Raw genomic sequence first — 21215 nt, 5'->3', positions numbered from 1 at the left:
TCCACGTAAAATCTAAAATGTAAGGGTAGGATTAATGGTGGTCTTTGTATGGTAACAAACCATCAATCTTCACCCAGACTTCTATATGTGACCTTCTCAGAAAAAAACCGCATAGGCATGCATTTCATGAAATACGAAATTTAACAATATTGGTGAAATTATGAATAAGACAAGTAAAATATATGCATGCTATAATCGAGCTATTACTCAGGGATGGCTGCAAAGCAATTATGTCATCTTATTCGTTTGCTCATGGAGAGTTCGAAAACATTTTGTTTCATTTCTGTAGCCCCAATAGTATATGTGTCACGTGTGTTTGTTTATGATTCAGTAGATGTAGACAAGATCATCACCCTTTCTTCAATACAACTGCCTTCATACATGTATGTGCTTGTGATTACTGGGCAAAAACCACACTTTTGTCAATTTGCCAATCCATGGTGAGCATTTTAAGCCAAATCCCACTGCTGTAGACTAATGCAAATGACTGTAAAATTAAGTTCCTGTAGTTTATTTTCATAGCTGTACAAATCAATATCCTTGCTCTCCCTACTGTCTAAAGCTATAATTTCAAATCTACAATAAATTGAAAGTTTGTTGATCCATTCCTTAGACACCGTAGATAATGCTGAAAAAATGAAACAAAATTGTGAGGTTTTTGCTGAGATGATTGCATATAGCTATCATAAAAAATTCAATTCTTAATATTCAAAGTTGTACAGATAGTTATGTGTGCATCACTCATCAACATACAGTGGAACCAGTCAATCAGGATAGTTAAAAATGGTGATGATATGGTCCCAAAGTATCCCTAAGTATATAAACTAATCTCAGAACACCTTGATAATTTGGACACTATTGGTTGGTCCCAAGGGTATTCTTGGTTTCACTGAGCATAGGCGGATCTAGGAGACACTGTCAGGGGGGGCCAAGGGGGGGCAAGAAGTTTTAGTGCACAACAGTGTTTATTCTACTATGAGCTATGGGGAAATTCTAGAACACAAGTTATATTCATTTGCATGACCTTATTCAGCATATAGCTGGATGAACGATGGACATACAGTTTGTAAAACTGTAGTTGGAGAAAATTTTAAAAATCAGACCTCCCAGGTTTGAATTTCAGAGCATTTTTGATAATGCTTAACTTAAAAAGTGTGTGATTTGCAAAGATTGGTTAGCCTATCTGAGATAACCTGTTTGATGGTAAAGTGTATACCAAATCAAAATAAGGAGTAGCTAACATTGTTACGATTTGTAAAATTTGTAAATTGATGACATCAGAATTGCGACTATTCTATTAGAGTAGTGACTGCTCTATTAGAGTATCTCGATCTTTGCACAAAATTCAAATTTATTTGCCTCACTTTCTTTAAGGCGTACAGTTTAACTATAAATGTTAGGCACATTTATAAGCGTTGTCTTCTATTTGCCAATTGGCTTTCTGTACCTCTAAATGCAGTGTGAATGCATGATTCTAGTTTCTGGTATACATATGGTACTGTAGGTCCAAGGGGGGCCAGAGAAGGGCCAGGGGGGGCACAGCACCCCTTGGCCCCCCCTCAGATCCGCCTATGTCACTGAGTACCGTGTATGAGTGGGTAACACAGTGATCACTACCTAAGGTATTTCACCAGTTTAGAGATGATCACACACAGTTCAGTTTACTAAGCCTAACCCATAACAGTGCATGGTCATAGAGGACAGTGAATAACCACAACTGTGCTCTGTAAATTTCCATTGGAAGGCCCCGGTACTATCACTTGCTTACTGTGGATACAAGTTACACATCATATGCCCAAAGTCACTCACCCAGGCCAGATTTGGTACAACTAGGAACAGACAGATAGACACAAAAATTATACATTCAAATGTTTCATTCTTGCATAAAATATGTTGTGCATTCTAATCACACTAGATCAGATTTAATCACCAATTGGTAGTTTTGTTGTCAAATTTTCTTCCACGTAGATTAGCTCAAATACTGAATGTTTTGTATTTTGATACTCTATTGACCACTTATCTTAATTATTATACATTTTGTTACTAACACTCAATTGTCTTCCTTGTAGCTCTTTCTGATCCAGGTACATACAGCATAGTGCGATAGCCTCACCACTCTGTGCCCATCATTTGGCTACATACCACGGTTTTAACTGATTGTTGTAATTTATGTATGTAATTGTCATGTCAATACCGTGCTGTGTACATATTATTTCTTCTGTAATTTATTTTAGAATTCAAAATTTTAAAACATGGAATGTTCTGTGCTACTTCTCGATTTACATATAAATGTATGCTGTTATACTTGCATGAGTTCCATGCAAATCCCTGTTGCTTAAAGGAATATAACAGTTTGGTCTTCATTGTATTAATTGTGGGCATAATTATGCTATGCTGTATTAACTGTGCCATTCAAACACTGCATGATTCATTTTGGTAGTATAACTATTACAACACGTCACTTGACTCTGCAACTAGCAGAATTTTTATATAATAGTTAGACATGCAGGGTTCTACCACAGCAAATATAGTGTCCCAATACTACCTATACTAACTCTGTCTTTAGTCAGTATTGAAACAACTAATGTCCCCATAACGAGACAAAATGGACCGCAAATGTATAAATGACTCCAATGCTATTCAGCATTGGGTCCTGTGGTCTGATTTTGTCTGAACATAGTTTCGACACCAAAACATAAACAAATAATACAGGTAGTATTTACATATGAATTATGCCGTGTATAGGCCTGTGTCTAATATGCCGGCATAATAAAAAGCATAATAGGCTGGAGTACTATGCCAGCATAATGTTAGCATATTAGGTGAATATTCAAACTGAAGAGCTTAATTCCATGATAATAGATTGATACTCCCTACTAGAGCAGTCAGTGGAAACTGGAAACAACAACAGTTAGATCAATACTCTCTAATAGAACAGTCATTTTTCAGTGAAATACTCTAATAGACCATTCACTGATAAAAATGTTCCAAGATAATTGCAAGAAATGTTGCTAACCTAGCAATGATAATGGGAACATTGAAGAGCATTATAGGTGAGAAATTCCTGAAAGCATTTTCGGAAAATTTTTGAGTATATTTGACTCAGGCCTAGCTGTGTACAGAATTTAGCAACCTGTGTTGTGGCACCAAAGGTACTACTACAGAGCCTGAGGGTTTCTAAGTAATAGTTAGACTTCAGACCACAGGGGTCTAAGTAATTTAGTAACCCGATGGCCCTGTGTCGTGGTGCCTGAGCGAAGCGAAGGCGCTACTACAGGGCCTGAGGGTTACTAAATTACTTAGACCCCTGTGGTCTGAAGTCTAAGTTATTTAGACCCTTTATGTAGTTGTTGTACCTTAACATTGTTGACAGCTGCTTGTAACAGAGAAATGTAGTGTTCATTAGTAGAAACAAGCCATTACTCCACCCGTAACTGTTTAAAATAAATTTTCAGGTGGAGATGCGTTGCCAACGCTACCAGTCCGGGTGCGCGTAATAAACATGAAAAGGGTCTAAGTAAACATGAAAGGGTCTAAGTAAACATGAAAAGGGTCTAAGTAACTTAGACACCTCCAAATCCACCAAATTCACCACCAAAAGGGTCTAAATTCTGTGGAACTCTGGATGTCTACTGTCTAACTGACAGGGTTCTACTGAGATTAAAACAACGGATCTACAGGATTTAGATACCTGTAAATAGCCAATAAAACTTGAGTATTTCATCTTACTATGCAGTTTAAGCAACAGATGAGTGTATGAGGTACTGAGTATCAGCCTTGTTGTGGATAAAAGCATCTTATATCTGGGGAAATACAAACACATGCAACAATCAGTATGTGCCTGTAATACTACTGGCCATGCATGGGAATTTAACTGGACAGTAAGTGCCGTACTAATTACAGGGAGGTGTAATGGGCTTGTTAACACTACTCAACACTATGAAAAATCATCTATGTGGTTGTGCTTACATGGACTGAAGTTAACCACAGTAAACGTTTTTTTACGATGTAGTCTATTTTGTTTATGAACAAGTGTATTGCATACACATTACTATGTGAAAACAGTTAATAAAACTTTATCAAGTTTAGAGCAAAACGACACACTTAAATGGCTATTACGCAAAAAAATAGTATTAGCTGTTGTTTCAGTTGGACTATGTATTGAATATTCTGTGCCAGAGGTGGATTTAAGGGACTGGGGAGTGAAGGTGGCCCAAAGTTTGTATGCATGTCAGTTGTGCTGTATATCTCACCCAGTGATGATTTATCTTCTATATTTGTGGCAGTTAGCTATCCAAATGTTATTGAGCATCATCAGTCTATATTATGATTACTATAGCTCCAATAGCAACCCTACATGGTAATTAAAACCCACAATTAAATATAGTTGAGTACTGTATATAAGCAGCTACAGTGTACAGCTAGTGTATTTAAAGAATACAGATAAAATCAATTAATTATTTGCTTATACAGTAGTTAATCCAGCAAGCTATTTGGACTCTCCTAAAGAACCTAGTCATAATCCATGGCACCCTCATCAGATTTGCCACTCCTACAAATCATTATAATAATTATATACTACAACAAAGGCTTGTACATGAGTAGTTGTAGCACCGGTCCACTGCAATAATGTAGTTACTGTTGATTCTCAATGCTACAGTAGTTATGATGCAGGAACTGATACAGAAATAAACAAGGAGGTGGTTGGAGTGTATATATCAAGTTGAAAAGTGTAAATTTTGTAGCTAGCATAAAATATACATTAGCGGGAGTGTGGACACTGTTACCGCAAGTATTTAACATGAGTATATGACATGCTCTTGTGCACCTATCATTTGTTTGCAGTACATGGTAATCATGAGTTAAATGAGGCTTTTGACCACCATTGGTAAAAAAATAATCACGTGAATCCCTTCCATAAGGGTTTCTCTGTATCTGTATAGTCACAGTATAATTCAAGTATTGTATATATACTAAGGTTATAGCTTTGGTAATTGTAACACTTGTAACCAAGTAGTAAGGGGTGTGGGGTACAGTGGGGCATTCCTGGGATTAAATGGAACAAAGTTTTGATGGAAATGATGCAACAGAAAAATACCTCTTGCTATATACCTGAAATTGAAGAACTCACAATGAAGCAGCCTTGAAATACCTCTTGCTATATGCCTGAAGGTCAAGGTCACAGCCTTGGCCTTCAGGCATAATAGGTCAGCAAGAATATTACTATACATATGTGGGCATGATAGGCAGTGTGTAGTACACCTGTGTGTATCACCTGTGCACTTGAGTGCAATACCACATGTTCCTCTTGTTGTATATAATTATGTGATATATAGGAGATGATTAGGTTTGCTCCATTGAATAACAAATGTGACTATCAAGACACAATGGCACACAGGAAAGAAACATCTCCTTAAAGCAACTTACTATATATACATATATACACACTGTTATTGATATAACTTTGAACTAATATGATCAATATTAATCCCTTAATGATCTAGCTGCAATTAACTGCAGTTTTGCTGTAGAAAACTAGACATGTCGAACCATGTCCATTAATCTATTACATAGCTACCTTTAATGAAGCAAGAATATCGAAATTGCTAATGAGATTTCTCCTGATTGTTTTCCAACATCAATCGTTACATCAAGGTCACTTAGCTATCAGATATTTGGAGAACTGCTGCTGTCATCCAAGTAACTACACACTTGCATCTATTTGTTTCAAAATTCTAGAGTGCATTGTTTACTCTGCCTGAGGACATGTTGTTGGTTCTGGTTGTTATCTCCCTTTCCTGGATAGTTTTTGGAATAACTTAGTAACTATACCATTCATTATCATCATCTGTGATTTTTGCATAGTATAAAATGGAATGCTATAAGTCATTAAGTGAAGTCATCAAGTCTAAGTCCTTGAAATTAGGCTAAGGCTGCAGCACACGTTGCTGTCAGGCCGTCAGTGCTGGTCACTGTAAAGTATTAATAGTAGTAATAGTAGAATAATAACAAAGCACATGTTTATAACATAGCTATAACTTAAAAGTTAGCAAACAAGTACAATCAGGGTAGCTATGTGGGAAAATCCCTATTTTGGCATTGACCAAATGGTGCATGGTAGCCTGCAATGTAGCCCAATTCCCATGCACAGAGTTATGTTGTAATAATTTAAATTACTTTTTATTGCTGGAACCTTACTTCAAATAATAACTTTTGATTGTACTAGTAATAGTGATAGGAGTCCTGTGGTAAATAAAGTGTACTGTATTTAACCATTAGCTAAACATTATTCCCACTATAAACCTTGTAGGCATGTAGCTACAGCAGTGTGGAGTCAGAAACTTAACACTAAAACTTAGACTCTATTTAGGCTGTTTTGGGTGGGTAATAAATCTCATATACTCCACCTTGTTTTCTAATATACTCCACGCCTTCAAGCACAATATGAAATATGCTCAAAATCGGGTTTGTCCAATCGCTATGCGTTGTTCACGTGCAGTGATTTAACGAGCGCGATTATTTAGTCACGTGAGGACGCACGGTTGCCATGGCACTAGTATTATCGTAAGAAAACCAGCCGCTTTAGCCGAGCCTACAGCAGAAACAGCCGTGGATGAGGTAAGTAATCTGAGTGTAATGTGGAATAGAGTCTAAAGCAGTTATACGGGCACAATGTGGAGTCTATGAAATTTATAAACCCTCAGGCCCTTAGTAGCGCCCTCGCTTCGCTCGTGCGCTACAGCCCGGGGCCTTCGGGTTTAGTATTAGTATTAGCAAGAGTCCATAATAAAGAATTATGGACTCTTGGTATTAGCATAGATTATATATACTACGTACCCGGGATTGGAAACGGAGACACGTGATCCAATTATTCGTGTACATTTGCTAAAAGCAATCCGCGTTGGAGCGCACCCCCCAAATAACCGCCCATTTTCAAAGTGTTTGAATGGTAGAAGACGAAGGAGAAGGCTTAATATCCAGGTTGAAATACGCCTAAAGCCACTAATACTGGTAGGTTAATAGCTACTTAGGCGCCTACCGGGGCCAGAGATTCGTACCTAGCGAATTCGTTGTTCTGTCGCGTCTAAACCATTTAGCCGATGGACTCAAAAAAGTTATCGGGAGTGTGCAGTGTAGTGGGAGCATTTCAAACCCACAAAAAATGTATACGAGGTTAACATTTAGTTACCCAAGTGGTACTAGCTAAGTAATTATGTCCCTTTCTTAGCTGTTTTGTTCCTACCCCCTCTACAAGAATATGGTAAAACTGTTAAGTGCTTCTGGTCTCAATCATTGTAAACCGGACAGTTTCAGAAGTTAAAATGATAGGCAATTCCGTATAGAGTGGTACTGTACAGCTCTCAAACTTGAATAACACTTCAGCTAGTCAAAGAAGACCTACTAATAGCTACACAATTTTAACATTTGATAGTCACATGGAGCACTGATTGAGACAAGTGTACAATGTTTCTGTGTTGGAACAGAAAGTCAATTGAGTGTACATAATGAATATTGTAATAGAGTATGTTACATCCTACCACCATACTCAATTTCACGGCAGTGGCTGTTTTAGCTACATGTATTCACAGCAACTACAGAGTCTAGATAAGTGACATGTCATACCCGACTCCATTGCTGGATACATACAACCATCCCTCTAGCAATATGTTGCAACATACACTGTTGTGCTGTACCATCATGTTGTTAGTTTATTACTAAGAACATCCTGAACTTGGTACAACATAGAAATTATATAATTTTTCTATAGTCAACTCAAAAATCCTATCAGTTTCAATGCGAGATGAATCTTTCACAGCAACAAGCACTGTCACTGTATCCTTTGACAAGTGGTAGAAAGACACAGCACAGGAAGAGTTTTGTTGACCTACAAAAACAGTCTACATATAAAGACTGAGCTACATTAGCAAATGCAACACTAACATTGTACAATGTATAGTGGAACCTGTCCTGTATAGAAAGGTCACCTCTTGAAATTGGCTAACTTTAATTCCTTTAGTGAGGCAGCTATACACTAACCCAATTGTATAAAGCAAACGTCAAGAAATGTTGGCCTGAAGGTGACCGGCTTAGGACAGGTTCCACTGTACATCAAACACATTGATGTCATGCATTCACAATGCAACAGTCAAAAGAGAGGGAAATCACCAGTGTTGGGAGTAACGCGTTACTTATGTAATGCGTTATGTAATATTATTACTTTTGTGGTAACAAAGTAATATAACGAAATACGCTATGAAAACAGGTAATATAACGCAAGATACTTTACTTACAAACGTAACGCGTTACCTAGGTAATATAATTACTGTAACAAGTCTAATATGACGTAATATTATTACTAAAAGTAACAAAGTTACTAATCTCGTTAGTAATCCTCTGAGTAACGCCTAACCACAACGAAGTAACGAGGCCTACTGAATGAAGCTTATTCACTAGCTTCTTACTTATAACCAAGATTTGCACATTGTCCAACAACGCAATCATGTCATGTGATAAGGTGGTAGTTTCACACGTGACAGCTTAAGGCTGTGGACACAAAGTAATATAATATGTAATATTATTACAGTTACTTTATTTTATGGGTAATATGTAACTGTAACTAAATAGTTCTGTTGCAAGTAATATGTAATAAGTAACTAGTTACTTTTACAAAGTAACTTGCCCAACACTGGAAATCACAGTAATCATGTACTGCACTGTGCTAACCAGATATGCCGTGTACGTTTATCACCACCACTCTTGTCACTGCTATGGCACATTCACTTTAAGGTAAGTGAGGGCAGGTAATTCTGGACACTTAGCTTGTCCTCAGCAATGGAAGAATCCCACAATGGTTAATTGTATTACAACGTAATATTGTACAAGAAATGCACCATACTTGCAACCATAGCTACAGTTACTATTACCTCGTCAATGGAACATGCTGCAGTTGTTTTAAGACCGGTACCCATACCGTTAGGCCAGACCACTTTTTTCTCTTTGTCACTGGGTAGGGGAGAAATGGTCTGCCCATTTGTCTTGACGTGTCACGAGGTTACATCACAAGCATGCAGTATTAGTGACCCCGTGTGCTTAAATTACATTATGATAAAACAACAATAACCAGAAGACTTCAATCATTGGTAGATTCCGATACAATTTTAGACACCAACTGGATGGTTCAACTATTTCATTACAATGGAAAGATCCACCAGGCTATACCATCAATGTCATTGTTTCATTCTCCCAAAATCATCTACCTATTCACACCAGTAAAATTTCTACTCTAAGGGCTACTTTCCATCTAGAAATGCACTCTAATTTTGTAATTGCATAAAATTTAATTTGTTTTGTAATTTCCCTAGCCATATCACACGTGCTGTCTGCTCTGTAACAATAACGTACGTATCATTGTGTCTGAGCATGGTCTGAGTAAGAATTCAAAGAACTGGTGACCTCGCCGCTGACCGCCCATTCCTGTCGAGCTCACCTGGTCAGCTAACTCCAAATAATGCCTTCATTTAGTAAACCTACGAAATACGAAATGTTGAGTTAAGTAGCCTTTATATCTCTATTAGCTAGCTATGAACTCACAAGAAGATGAAAAGAATCAACTACTCGCCTGGCTAGGCGCTTCGCTGTCATAAGGGTGCGCTCCAACGCGGATAGTTTGGATAAAAACCGGCGTTTCCAATCCCGGGTACGTAGTATATATAATCTATGGTATTAGTGATTTAGGATACATAGGCAATGCCTGTATATGATCCTATTCTATAGCTAGCAAAATAAAATCAAACATAATTTAAATTAGCTACCAGTCATGATCGATAGTAAACATTTGTGAGGAGAAGTGTTGATCCAGTAGGTTTTTAAAACTGTTGATAGATTGGGCTGCAATCACATTCTCTGGTAAATTGTTCCATACATTAATGCTCCTTACTGCAAAAAAGTTTGATCTTGGCCGGGTGACAGCACGTGGTTTAAAAAATTTGTTTGTGTGGCCCCTGGTAGAACTGCATGTATTGGTAGAAAAGAAGTCAGATAGCTCGAGTCCAATGTCATTATAAATCATTCGATAAATAGGAATCATGTCACCTCGTAAGCGACGATACTGCAGGGATGGCAAACCTAATATTGATAAACGTTCTGAGTACGGTAGATCATTAAAGTTAAACAAATACTTGGTAAACTGTCGTTGCACACTTTCAATTGATTGTTGATCAAGGATATAATGTGGCCCCCAAATAGCATTACCATATTCAATGATCGGTCTCACCAATGACTTATAAAGGCTAAGAAACATTGTCTTATCAGTGAAATTGAAGGACTTCCGTATAATAGCCAATTTACGGTTTGCTTTTGTAACAACAGAATTAGCGTGCTCATGAAACTTTAGTTGGTTATCGACAATAACGCCCAAGTCCTTGATGGAGTCATTCGGAGAAATCTGGATTCCATTTATGCTGTAACCGCAATAGTTATGTGGTTTGCCGAGATGCAATAGATGGCATTTAGACACATTGAAATTCAATTGCCACTTGTTTGCCCAAGCAACTAAATTGTTTATATCTTGCTGCAGCTGGTGATAATCAGTAGCATCATTGATAATGTGGAACATCTTTAAGTCATCAGCAAATTGTAAGATAGGACTACTGATTTGTGTTGTTATGTCATTTATGTAGACATTAAACAGTAATGGACCCAACACAGAACCTTGTGGCACACCACTACGCACATCACACCAAGATGATGACTGTCCATTAACTACAACCTTTTGTTTCCTGCCAGATAGAAAACTTTTTAGCCATCCCAAAAGGTTTCCTGTAAGGCCATAAGACTCAAGCTTAATAAGTAGTCTAACATGGGGCACCGAATCAAATGCCTTAGCAAAGTCAAAATAAATTACGTCAATTGAGAGACCTTTTTCAAGAGCTTCTGTCCATGAGTTAACAGCAGTGAGTAACTGGGTAGTACAAGATTTACCCATAGTAAAACCATGTTGACAAGGGTTGATCAGGTTGTTACTGTTAAGATGGTCTTGGATTTGATCTTTAATGATGGATTCTAATATTTTAACAACTGGAGAAGTAAGACTAATTGGTCGATAGTTGCTAACAACATGACGGTCACCTTTCTTAAATATAGGGGTAACACAAGCTTCTTTCCAAGCAGTGGGTAAGGTGGAAGAATCAAGTGATTTGACAAATAGAATGGATAATGGAATGCTTAACTCACATGCACACTCTTTAAGTGATAATATAGGCCAGCCCTCTGGCCTTAGGTAAAATTTCACTTATCAAAATAATATCAGGGTCATTGCCAGCAATGGCCATTTCTAAATCATCTTTTTTATTTAAGAACTGATCAATGTTAGTATAAAATATTTTCAACTTCTCCAAATCATTCCAGGAAGAGGTATGGACACTTTCATCAGGAGGACTGATTCGATTGACCTGAAGGTCTGCTTGATGACTCAGCAGGGGCAGCAGCTACTGTACTATGCTGCATTGTTTCAGGATGGGAACGTCGTTGCACTATGTTACCATTACGAATGAAAATACCACTTTCACCATTTGACCTTCTTCTTTTGAGCTCTTCAACAACTTTTTGATGTCTTTCTCTTTCCAGTTTAGTCATATCCAGAGCAATAAACACCTGTTTAAATTCTGTTGACAGCCGTAGTCTGGGAGCAACAGACAACAAGCATGCTCTGTCATCTTCGGTTTCTAGTCCTACCAACAAAGGGCGATGTTTGCTCTCAACCCTCTTTCCAAGTCGAAAAGTTTTGGTAATTTTTAATTCAACATCAGTAATTTCTTTACACATTTCAGTAAACTTAACCTTGTCAGCAGCTCGTTCCGTTTTTTCGGGAAGGTTGTAAACAATAATATTTCTCTTGCGTCGGTCACGTTCAGCAATTTCATTAGCTACATCAAAGGTAGATGAAGCTGCATCAGAGTCACTCAGGGACGAAGTTGACTTGGTTGTCAAATCAGACGAAGCCACTTGCAACTGCTCCTGAAGTGTAGTGTTCTGAGTACACAGATCTTTGACTTTGGTTGCAAGGTTAGAAGTAATTGTTTGAAGAGTTAATTGTTTGAAGAGTTGTTAGTTCTGCTTTCAGTCCCTGAAGGGTGGAGGTTTGCATATCACTGATTGATTTCTCAATGGTTGAGACTCTTGAGTCTACGAGCGAAAAACCGTCATAAGACTTGAATGCTTCTGGAAGTGCTTCTAGACAGGGGGTACAGAAAAACACAACATTTCTAGTAGCGTTACCAATTAGAATACACTGCTCTTCACTTAGCTTTGCACACTTCGCGTGCAGATGAGCCTCACACCATATACACTCCATAACACTATCTGTAGCTGGGTTGCAACAAAGTGCAAAGTCCTCGTCTCTAATCCTTTTGCCGTCTGTATTAGGCGGTGAACTGGCAGTTCGCTTAAGGGTTTCCATCACTCCAATTAACGCGTCCCGGGAGAAACTAGCAAAAGCAGGCACAAAAACAATAGTTCTGACAAGACGATGCTGCTACCTTAACATGTACCGTTAGTAGACACAAAAATAACCACGGTACCACAGTCTTTAAGTTGGGGAAGAAGAGCAACTTGATAAGCTGTCATCGAATGGTCACGTGAGTGATATAAATTTCATAGACTCCACATTGTGCCCGTATAACTATTATTTATAAAGTGCAGAAAAAAAGTGTTAGTCTAGATGTTAACTTATTGAATGCAGATGTATGGCTCGGTGTATGGTCAGACAACTCACCTGCACTCAAGAACACACATTGTAGTAACATGTTAGATGACTGCAACAGTTTACTTCAAGTACTTGCAGCTTTTTGTCTGGTAGAGCTAAACAACATGGTCAAGACCAAAATTATAATAACAAAATTAATGTCATTGTTGTTCAAGGTATGTTACCAGTATACTTGTTGAAAACCAGGCTAGGGTTTTTATACACTCCATTATTAACTATATTATAATATAGCTAGTCCAAGTTACTGATAGAGCTCATTATATGCTTACTATTACAAATGTATTTTGCTGTTTGCGCTTAATTATAATTATTGATGATAATAATTCTGTACTTACGTATATTGGTATTCCAACAAAGCATTAAATATGTACTTTACTACTCACAAACATGTACAGAAATTCACAAAACATAATATATCATGTAGCTATATTGTAGACACTGGAGTATTATTATAATAAATAACATTTGCAGACACTGGAGTATTATTACAATAAATTATAATCATGACATTGTTGTTGTTATAACAGTATATGATGGATTTGTATTCACTTGTATATCAGAAAAATTAAATTAATGATTGTGATGTGCCATTACTGGCACACTAGTGATGGAGATGTAGCTTCATCTGTTTTAACGATTGAAATTTTTACGTTCACACCCACTTGCATGGGTTTGTTATCTGTGCTTGTTGCAGCTATAGTTTCAATGGTATTAGGTTCTGATGGTGTAAATGCTTCTGTACATCTAACCACATCTTGCTGACACTTTTTGTTCCTAAAATAGTAAGATAAAGTTATAAATTATTATAACTATGTATATTAAGACAGTACCTGTGCAAGCACAGTAACTATCACTAAAATTCAAATGTCATATTCACTTACCTGTATCTTACACAAAACAATGCTGCAACTACAGCAATGAAAATTAGTATGATTACTGTGAACAACACAGACACTGATAAACCAATTATAACTGATGAATCTAAGGACTTATCATTGTTAACATCTTGTTGCTGGTCAAATACATCAGTAGATAATACTTCACAGGATTGGTTACAAATTGTTAGTGTGACAATACCAAGTTCTACGGCTATCTGGATTTCTTTTAGATGGTTGTTGATCATATTCCCTGTGATCTCCACATCATACAATGCTGTCGAATCACCAATACATTTAAATAGTATTGGAATCACTTGGATATCGTAATCTTCCATTCCCTCAATGTAATGTTTTAAGGCAGTAGCAAGTTGATCAGGAAATCCCCTTTTCTATAAAATTGAAACAAAATAATAACTACATAGGTCTGGGGTAGTTACCAATGTATGTACATAACTAAGTGATATTGTAGCTTTACCTTGACAAAATTGCAATCTCTAGCACTGTGAAGAGTAACCAGGAAATAGTAAAGGAATGAAGTCATATTGACACTTGAATTACTGGTACCTGTTTCTGTAGGGAATGAACAAATCACATTATTGCAAACCCTGGTTATTAGTTTTTAACCCATGAAACTCCCTGGCTTTGTAAGTCATATAATAAAAAAAATTGAAGAGTCACAAGTTCTAAATAATAGGGAAACTTCTTAAATTGAATCCAAAATAATCGTAGATGGGATTACAAGGTAATTTAAAGTTAAACAGAAATCACAGGCAATCATAGTCTTTGTGGTAAATGTCATCTCCCATAGCTACATAGTTTTATTGTTATTGCCTTTAATTGAAACTGCACTTTAGTAGCACACTTTAACAATAATTAAGGCCTGGCATGTGTCTGACTGGTTTGTATTGGGTGAAATTGTGGGATGTCATCCTATGCAAGGGGTCAGAGGTGAAGTATCAACATATGTTAAGTACCTCAGCAGTTGTGGGAGTTAAAAGTGAACACATGATAGTTCTTAGAAAAACGGTTATATGATAGGAATTTACAAGTCGTTTTCTTAGAAAAGCCATCTATTAACATGTTACCTCCCAGTCATTATAGAATTCTATATGTGCATATATATTATGGCTGCAGTGGTTTTCCTGGAAAATTTTCTGTACATCATAATAAATACTGGTACTAATACCAAGCAATTGGAAACAGTGGAAATGGAAACTGAAAACGGAAAGTGGAAAACAGAAATGGTCAAATCGTCATATAAATATACTTTATAGTAAATCCCTTGTCTAGTGGACACCTCTTAAAGACCACCTTCTTATAAAGACCACCTCTGTACAAAGACCACAATATAATTAGATCTCAAAAATGCTGGGCTAAGGCATACTGACCACTTCATGGTCACCTTTTATAAAGATCACCTCTTTACATTGCAATAATAGCTAGGTTCCAAACATCCCATGTCAGAAAACAGGTTAAAAGACATAGTGTACTAGCACTTGCATGGAATATTTTTGTATGACACATTCTGGTACCATAATATTATCTATATATATGCTGGTACAAACTAAGCAATGATGGCATATGACTTGAGTGATGGCATTGATATGAGTCATGAAATACATGTTTGAAGCTACCAATATTACTATGTAATTAGGTGGTCTTTATCAAAGGTGATCACAAAGTGGTCCTTAGCCATCTGGCTTTGAGATCTGATTACAATGTGGTCTTTGTACAGAGGTGGTCTTTATAAGAAGGTGGCCCTTAAGAGGTGGCTACTAAACAAGGGTTTTACTCTAGGGCACATTTATATGACGATTTGACTATTTCTGTTTTCCATTTCCACTGTTTCCATTTGCCCACTAATACTTGATACTGTACCAGGCTGCTATATATGCTTACTTCACAAGAAGAAGCTATTTGGTGCTTGTATAGGACAACATGTGCATGCAGTCATAGTGTGCATGTGTGTGTGTGTGTGTGTGTGTGTGTGTGTGTGTGTGTGTGTGTGTGTGAGTGTGTGTGAGTGTGAGTGTGTACATAAGGCAGCATAGCCAAGTGTGCGTGGTTAGAGCACTCAGTTTGGTAATCAAATTCGATGGCTATTATTTTCTTGAACAAGAAACTTTACAAATTACATTGCTTCAGTCTATATACCAATCTGTTAAATGGGAACCTGGCGGCTCGGGGAAGCATACCACCCAGCTGTAACATTAATAGGTGCCTGGTGTTAACCCAGGAAGCAAAAGTCAACTGTTTAAGTCTCACATAACGAGTGAAGATGCAGGTGAGACTTTACACCTTTACCTGTGAGACATGGTACAGCCTCCTGTGGGTTACTAGTCTTTCCCCAGAATGATTTGCCTGTGTCGACTCATATCACCTGAGTCGTCCACAGGTGCCCAGTGCTGGTCCACTGGGTTGGTGCAACCATGCTATCATACCAGGTGAAGGCTATGCTTTGTCTTTGTGTGTATGCGTGGGTGTATTAACTGGGGAAGCAAATTGCCAACTATTCATAATAATATATCAAATAACAGGTGAGGTTCAGGTGGGACTTTGGGCTGCACACCTTCACAAGACACCTCCTGTACTTGGGTAATAATCCTGTGAAGTGTGAACTTTAAAAAGCACTTTTCAGTGCACAAATTCATCAAATATGTGAGTTAGTAGCTCAATGGGAATTATTATTGTACAGTAATAAATCTGCTGAAGCAGCAGTATGTACATGCTTACTGTATATACAGGAAGTGGTAAAGAATTTCAACTGTTAAGGGTTCACTGTAAATAACCTAGCAGTTCTTGGAAATGCTTAATATGGTTTACCAGAAGCCATGTAATACAAGCATATGCCATTTCTTGGAAAACCAATTTGTTATTACATTAGTAGCTACCTTTCCAGGGAAAACCATTGCTTTCATAGTAAATAAGTATTCAGCACATTCCAAGTAAATGTGAAGCAGTAAGAATGATCAACTATTCCTGGAAATGTAGTAACTTTATAATACAATTTTCTACCAGATGGTAGATCTTAAGCAATAGGTCTCACAGTTCTAAAACTTCTTCAGACTGGATATGCTGGACCTGTGAACTGAATTGAACATGCATTTTTTCAAAGATTTTTGAGAGGTATACCCACCCACACCCACACGTGCAAGCAGACATACACACAGACCCACACACAGACCCACACACACACACACATACACGCCCACACACACACATGTACACCCATATCCACACATGCACACGCACATGCACGCGCGCACACACACATACACACACAACAACAACAACAAATAGCTCATTGCTGTAAGGTAAGTATGGCAGCTAGGTATGCAATGTCCAAAAGCAGTGGGTTTTCCAGGAAAAGTATTGCAGCCATATATGTACATACCAGAAGTTAAGTTTGCTGGGAATTTGCAAGTGATTAAGGACATAGAAGACTAGTAGAATATTGACAACTCATGCAATATCTATTCCTGTTCTTATATGTGCAAGCATGGTCTCAACTCTATGCAGGTCGTATAGTACATTGTAGCCTTTTACATACCTGCCAAGGTAAACATGTTTAGTGCCTACAACTGATCCTAATATAATACCTTAACATTACTCTTAGGATCAGAATAACTACTAGCCAAGTAGTATTAGTACAGAGATGATATTAGCACAGACATGTCTCATTTGAGACAGATAAAATATATGGCTAGCTATAACGTTCACTGCGTAATTGAAATTATTCAACTGTATACATGTTACCTATTCATTTAAAGTTTGAGAATAGGTCAAGGAAGTTTCTTCCCCGATACCTCTAGTCATTTGTTTTACCTGATAAACTGCTCTGGGCTACAGCTATCTTGAAAGAAACTTCAAAGGGAACCAGCTACTAGACGGCTAGTGCGATTAGTCTTTTGTCCCTATACCCAATTTGACAATTGATTTGCATGTCAGAATTTCCACCAGAGTTTCCTATTGAATGTGTCACAGTTATAGTAGTTAGGGTGAATAAGTGCCTAAAATATCTAGTGTTCTCCACTGATGCTTCATACAACTTCAGTTGAGTCATGCTATAATGTAAGACATGTACAGTGTTGTTTAATGATCAATGTTATATATGTAACATTTGGTAAGACTTCATGTCAATCCCTGAAATACATGTAGCACAGAAAAATCAAAGATAGCTACCTAGCTACACAACTATAATATTGATATGCAGGCTCCTATTCAAGTAGATGTGTAAATGTCATGTTGGCATTGTATATGTAGCCACTTACCATTGACCGTAGTAACTGATAAATGGTGACTAGCAGTTACTTTTATCTGTGAAGTACTGCCAACACAAGTGTAGTTTCCAGTGTCATTTGATGTTGCAGTGAACATTATCACACTGATTTCAATAATTTCTCCAGAAGGTGTAGTGATGTGGATATCAGGAGATGGTCTTCCTTGTAATACTGAGCAGTTTATGGAAACGGTAGTTCCGGCTACTACCTGAACTGGTCCATTGATTATTATCTCCGGAAAAACTAATAATAGTGTTGTATACAAATTATGACATGTTTGCAATATAATTGAATTTGCATAATGTTTCCATTGTGGTAGGGAACGCATTATCAAATATTGATTTGTATGGAATATGCAGTATAACTAAATACACAAACATAATTGCCACTGGATGCAAATATTATAGTAAGCTGTCAAGGTCACATACAACACAAGCATGCTGAGTGCTAACCTTGCAAATTTAGATAAACCTCATGTGTATTAAATGTTAGTACCCCATCAGCAACACATCTATAAAATCCGTTATCTGCTTCAGCCAAGTTAGTAAGTGGCAACATGGTATGGGTGTCATTGGTTACAGTGTGATCATCAGGGATATACAACCCATGTCTTCTCCATCGGAATGATGCTGGAGGAGAACCCTTATCAACAATTTTACATACTAGAGTTACACTTGAGCCGACAAACGCAGTGTAGTTTGTGGTGACTACTGCAACAACCGGAGGAACTATATATATGTACATAAAAGCAAATTTCAACACATGACATTAAGGTAGGATGCATGAGTTAGACAACACACTGAAATAGCTGCTGTATGCATTACAAAGACTATGATATACCTGCAATGGCCACTAATGACTGTGCACTACACCCTCCACCTGGTGCACAGCAGTAGTAGTTCCCTTGATCAACTTCCCTCACAGTGGGGTAGAATATCAAGGAATACATGTACACAGAAACTGGACTATTTTCTCCAATTGGATCTGAACTGCCATTTGGGAAATATCGATACCACTGAGCATTTGTTATGTAATTTTGAAATACTCCATCTTCATTGGCATAATGACACTTTAACGTTGCTGGACCACCTTCAAGAACATATCGAGCTGGTGGCTCAGACACAACCTTTGCCAATGTTGCACCTATGCATAAAAAACCAACAAAAGCACAACTTCAAAAGATGATCCAGTTAATTGCACTGTACTCAGTATGATCTATGCAGCCACATTACATGCAACGCATAAATTAAATATACTGAAGGCAGGGGTTAATTAAACCAGTGTTTTCCTTGATACGAATAAAATTTCAATGAAACTGGTGAGCCTTCTGTACATATTATATACTTTATTTATTTATTTATGTATTTATTTATTATTGCTTTACAGTTCCAGATGTAAGATTACAGAATTAAATGGTTATACAAAAATAGTGTGGTGGTGTTGAAGGTCAGATGGCAACATGTGCATGCCAACTTTCCAAACTAATTGCTGAAAATACTGATTAATCACTTAACTACAGTACATGTAGACAACATACAAAAACACAAACTTAGCTACTCATAAATGATTAAAATTTACAGGGCAGGAGAATTTAGAACACTTGCAACAAGACACAAGTAATGGAGGGTACAATTGTTGTTTACATTAAAATTGTTAACAAAATTATTCCAAAAATAAGTTTTTTATTGCCTTTTGATTTGTTGGATAGGGAGAGAGGCATTAATCACTGGGAGAGAATTCCATAATCAGTGTACTGGTACCACATAGATGGTATTAAAGCTTCATGAAGTAGCACCTGTCGGTGATCTTATGGTCTGCAGTCACAACTATCCTTAATAAATTGAAAATTTGCATAGGCAGATTGATGTGCTTGGCAACAATATTGCATGAATGAATATAACTATAGCTTCCACTGGCAGCATATGATTTGCTCAAGTTGAAGATGATAAATAGCCAATCTCCAAGTGTTATGCAGCTACAACTATTTAAAATTGTCATCTAAAAACTATAGATTCTGCAAAAGATGCCACTACAAAATGTAGCTATAGCTTCAGTCTTGTACAGTTGCAGCAGTATAGCTTTACATATTGACAACACTCATTAACTTACTCTCTACACACATGCACCCACCACTGCACCCACACTCATGTACAGCCATAAAGCAAGCCTTTGGCTACCTAGATGGTCATACTTATCCAGTGAACCAGCACCGGGATACTTGTGTGCACCTGAAGTCCCTCCTGGACCTTCACCTGTTATGTGAGACATGAACAATTGGGAATTTACTTCTTCCGCAGTTAGTACCCATTGATATTACAGCTGGGTGAGGTACTTCTCCAGTTGACAAATCACCAGGTCCCCATGTAAACAGCTGGCCATGGGTAGACAGGAGTCAAGGAACCAAGTCAACAACAATATCAACTGAGCATCAACTTAGAACCTTTCGATTGTGCTTTAGCCACTTGGCTATCTTGCTTCACCATACACACACATACACACACACACACACACACACACACACACAAAAGTTTAAGAAACCAAATCTAGACCCCATAGCAGATATAGTTATAGTGATCTAGCTTCAACTACTGGATAGTGTTGAGTTTAGGTCAATCTGGCACATTTGTATAACTATGTATGTTACAGCCAGTAAGACTGTTAGTCTCTGTACATGTGTTTATAGCTAACAGATAGTGCTAGTTAAATGACTGAAGATGTAACGTGACTCACAGTGACAATGTGCACCATTTCACAGAATTAGGAATTTTAAATACAGTTATGAATTACACGATTGCAACATACCGTCGTTCCGGAAAAAAGTGAAATGCATAGCTAGCTAGCAAAACTGAGTGGGTTTTAGCACAATATAACTTATCATGTAGTTAGCAGCAAGGACCAAGGCTTTAAAGCTTATATACATCTTTTGAACCTTTTGCATAGGAACTACGCATGTATATACAGTAGATAACTAGATATGAGTTAGCATGCAGGGCCAATGAGTTGTAGCTAGTCTACGTAGCTATGATCATGTATTACCTTAGAACCTGCGATGAAAACTATAAATCAGTGAAGTCATCACAAAAATTAATATAAAAGGTTAACTCACCAATCACCTGCAAGGCTATCGGTGTTGTCAGAATCAACAAATGGATCATCAGCCTAGGCACCACGGACGGCACGTCAGCTTCAATTATCAATGTAGCTAGCTATAGTATTAGTAGCCAGCTTGCTGCCAACTGTTCTGATACTAACGGCATGGATGGGTGAATTTAACGAGTACTTGAATTGGTACGC

General features: G+C 37.5%; 2 protein-coding genes across 2 annotated transcripts in view; one reads left to right on the top strand and one right to left on the bottom strand.

The window, feature by feature from the left end:
• LOC136244277 (uncharacterized) overlaps positions 1 to 2258 on the top strand; it is a 30283-nt gene extending 28025 nt beyond the window's left edge. The window contains exon 13 of the mRNA XM_066035822.1: positions 2070 to 2258. Within this exon, the coding sequence (XP_065891894.1) occupies positions 2070 to 2107 (38 nt within the window). The 3' untranslated portion in view covers positions 2108 to 2258. The remainder of the gene's footprint in view (positions 1 to 2069) is intronic.
• A 5420-nt stretch (positions 2259 to 7678) lies between these two features.
• On the bottom strand, positions 7679 to 21213 carry LOC136244284 (roundabout homolog 3-like). Its single transcript, XM_066035829.1, has 8 exons — positions 21028 to 21213; positions 18762 to 19064; positions 18374 to 18649; positions 17913 to 18164; positions 14117 to 14211; positions 13645 to 14030; positions 12773 to 13537; positions 7679 to 7885 (listed from the first exon to the last, which is right to left on the bottom strand). The coding sequence occupies exons 1-7, from the start codon at positions 21074 to 21076 to the stop codon at positions 13354 to 13356; spliced, it is 1545 nt and encodes a 514-aa protein (XP_065891901.1). The 5' UTR covers positions 21077 to 21213; the 3' UTR covers positions 7679 to 7885; positions 12773 to 13353.
• Positions 21214 to 21215: the final 2 nt, after the last annotated feature.

The sequence above is a fragment of the Dysidea avara genome, chromosome 14 (genome assembly GCF_963678975.1).
Source record: "Dysidea avara chromosome 14, odDysAvar1.4, whole genome shotgun sequence".
Classification (NCBI taxonomy): Eukaryota; Metazoa; Porifera; class Demospongiae; order Dictyoceratida; family Dysideidae; genus Dysidea; species Dysidea avara.
Note: the sequence above shows the minus strand (reverse complement) of the source record. Positions and strands in the feature narration are given on the sequence as shown.

Excerpts from the sequence above, each read along its gene's own strand:
- LOC136244284 (XM_066035829.1), bottom strand. The coding sequence starts at position 21,076 with ATGATCCATTTGTTGATTCTGACAACACCGATAGCCTTGCAGGTGATT. Across the intron at positions 14,212-17,912 it reads ATCAGTTACTACGGTCAATG|AAACAGGTACCAGTAATTCA; the intron begins GTAAGTGGCTAC and ends CATTCCCTACAG. Across the intron at positions 13,538-13,644 it reads TTGTTTTGTGTAAGATACAG|GAACAAAAAGTGTCAGCAAG; the intron begins GTAAGTGAATAT and ends TTACTATTTTAG.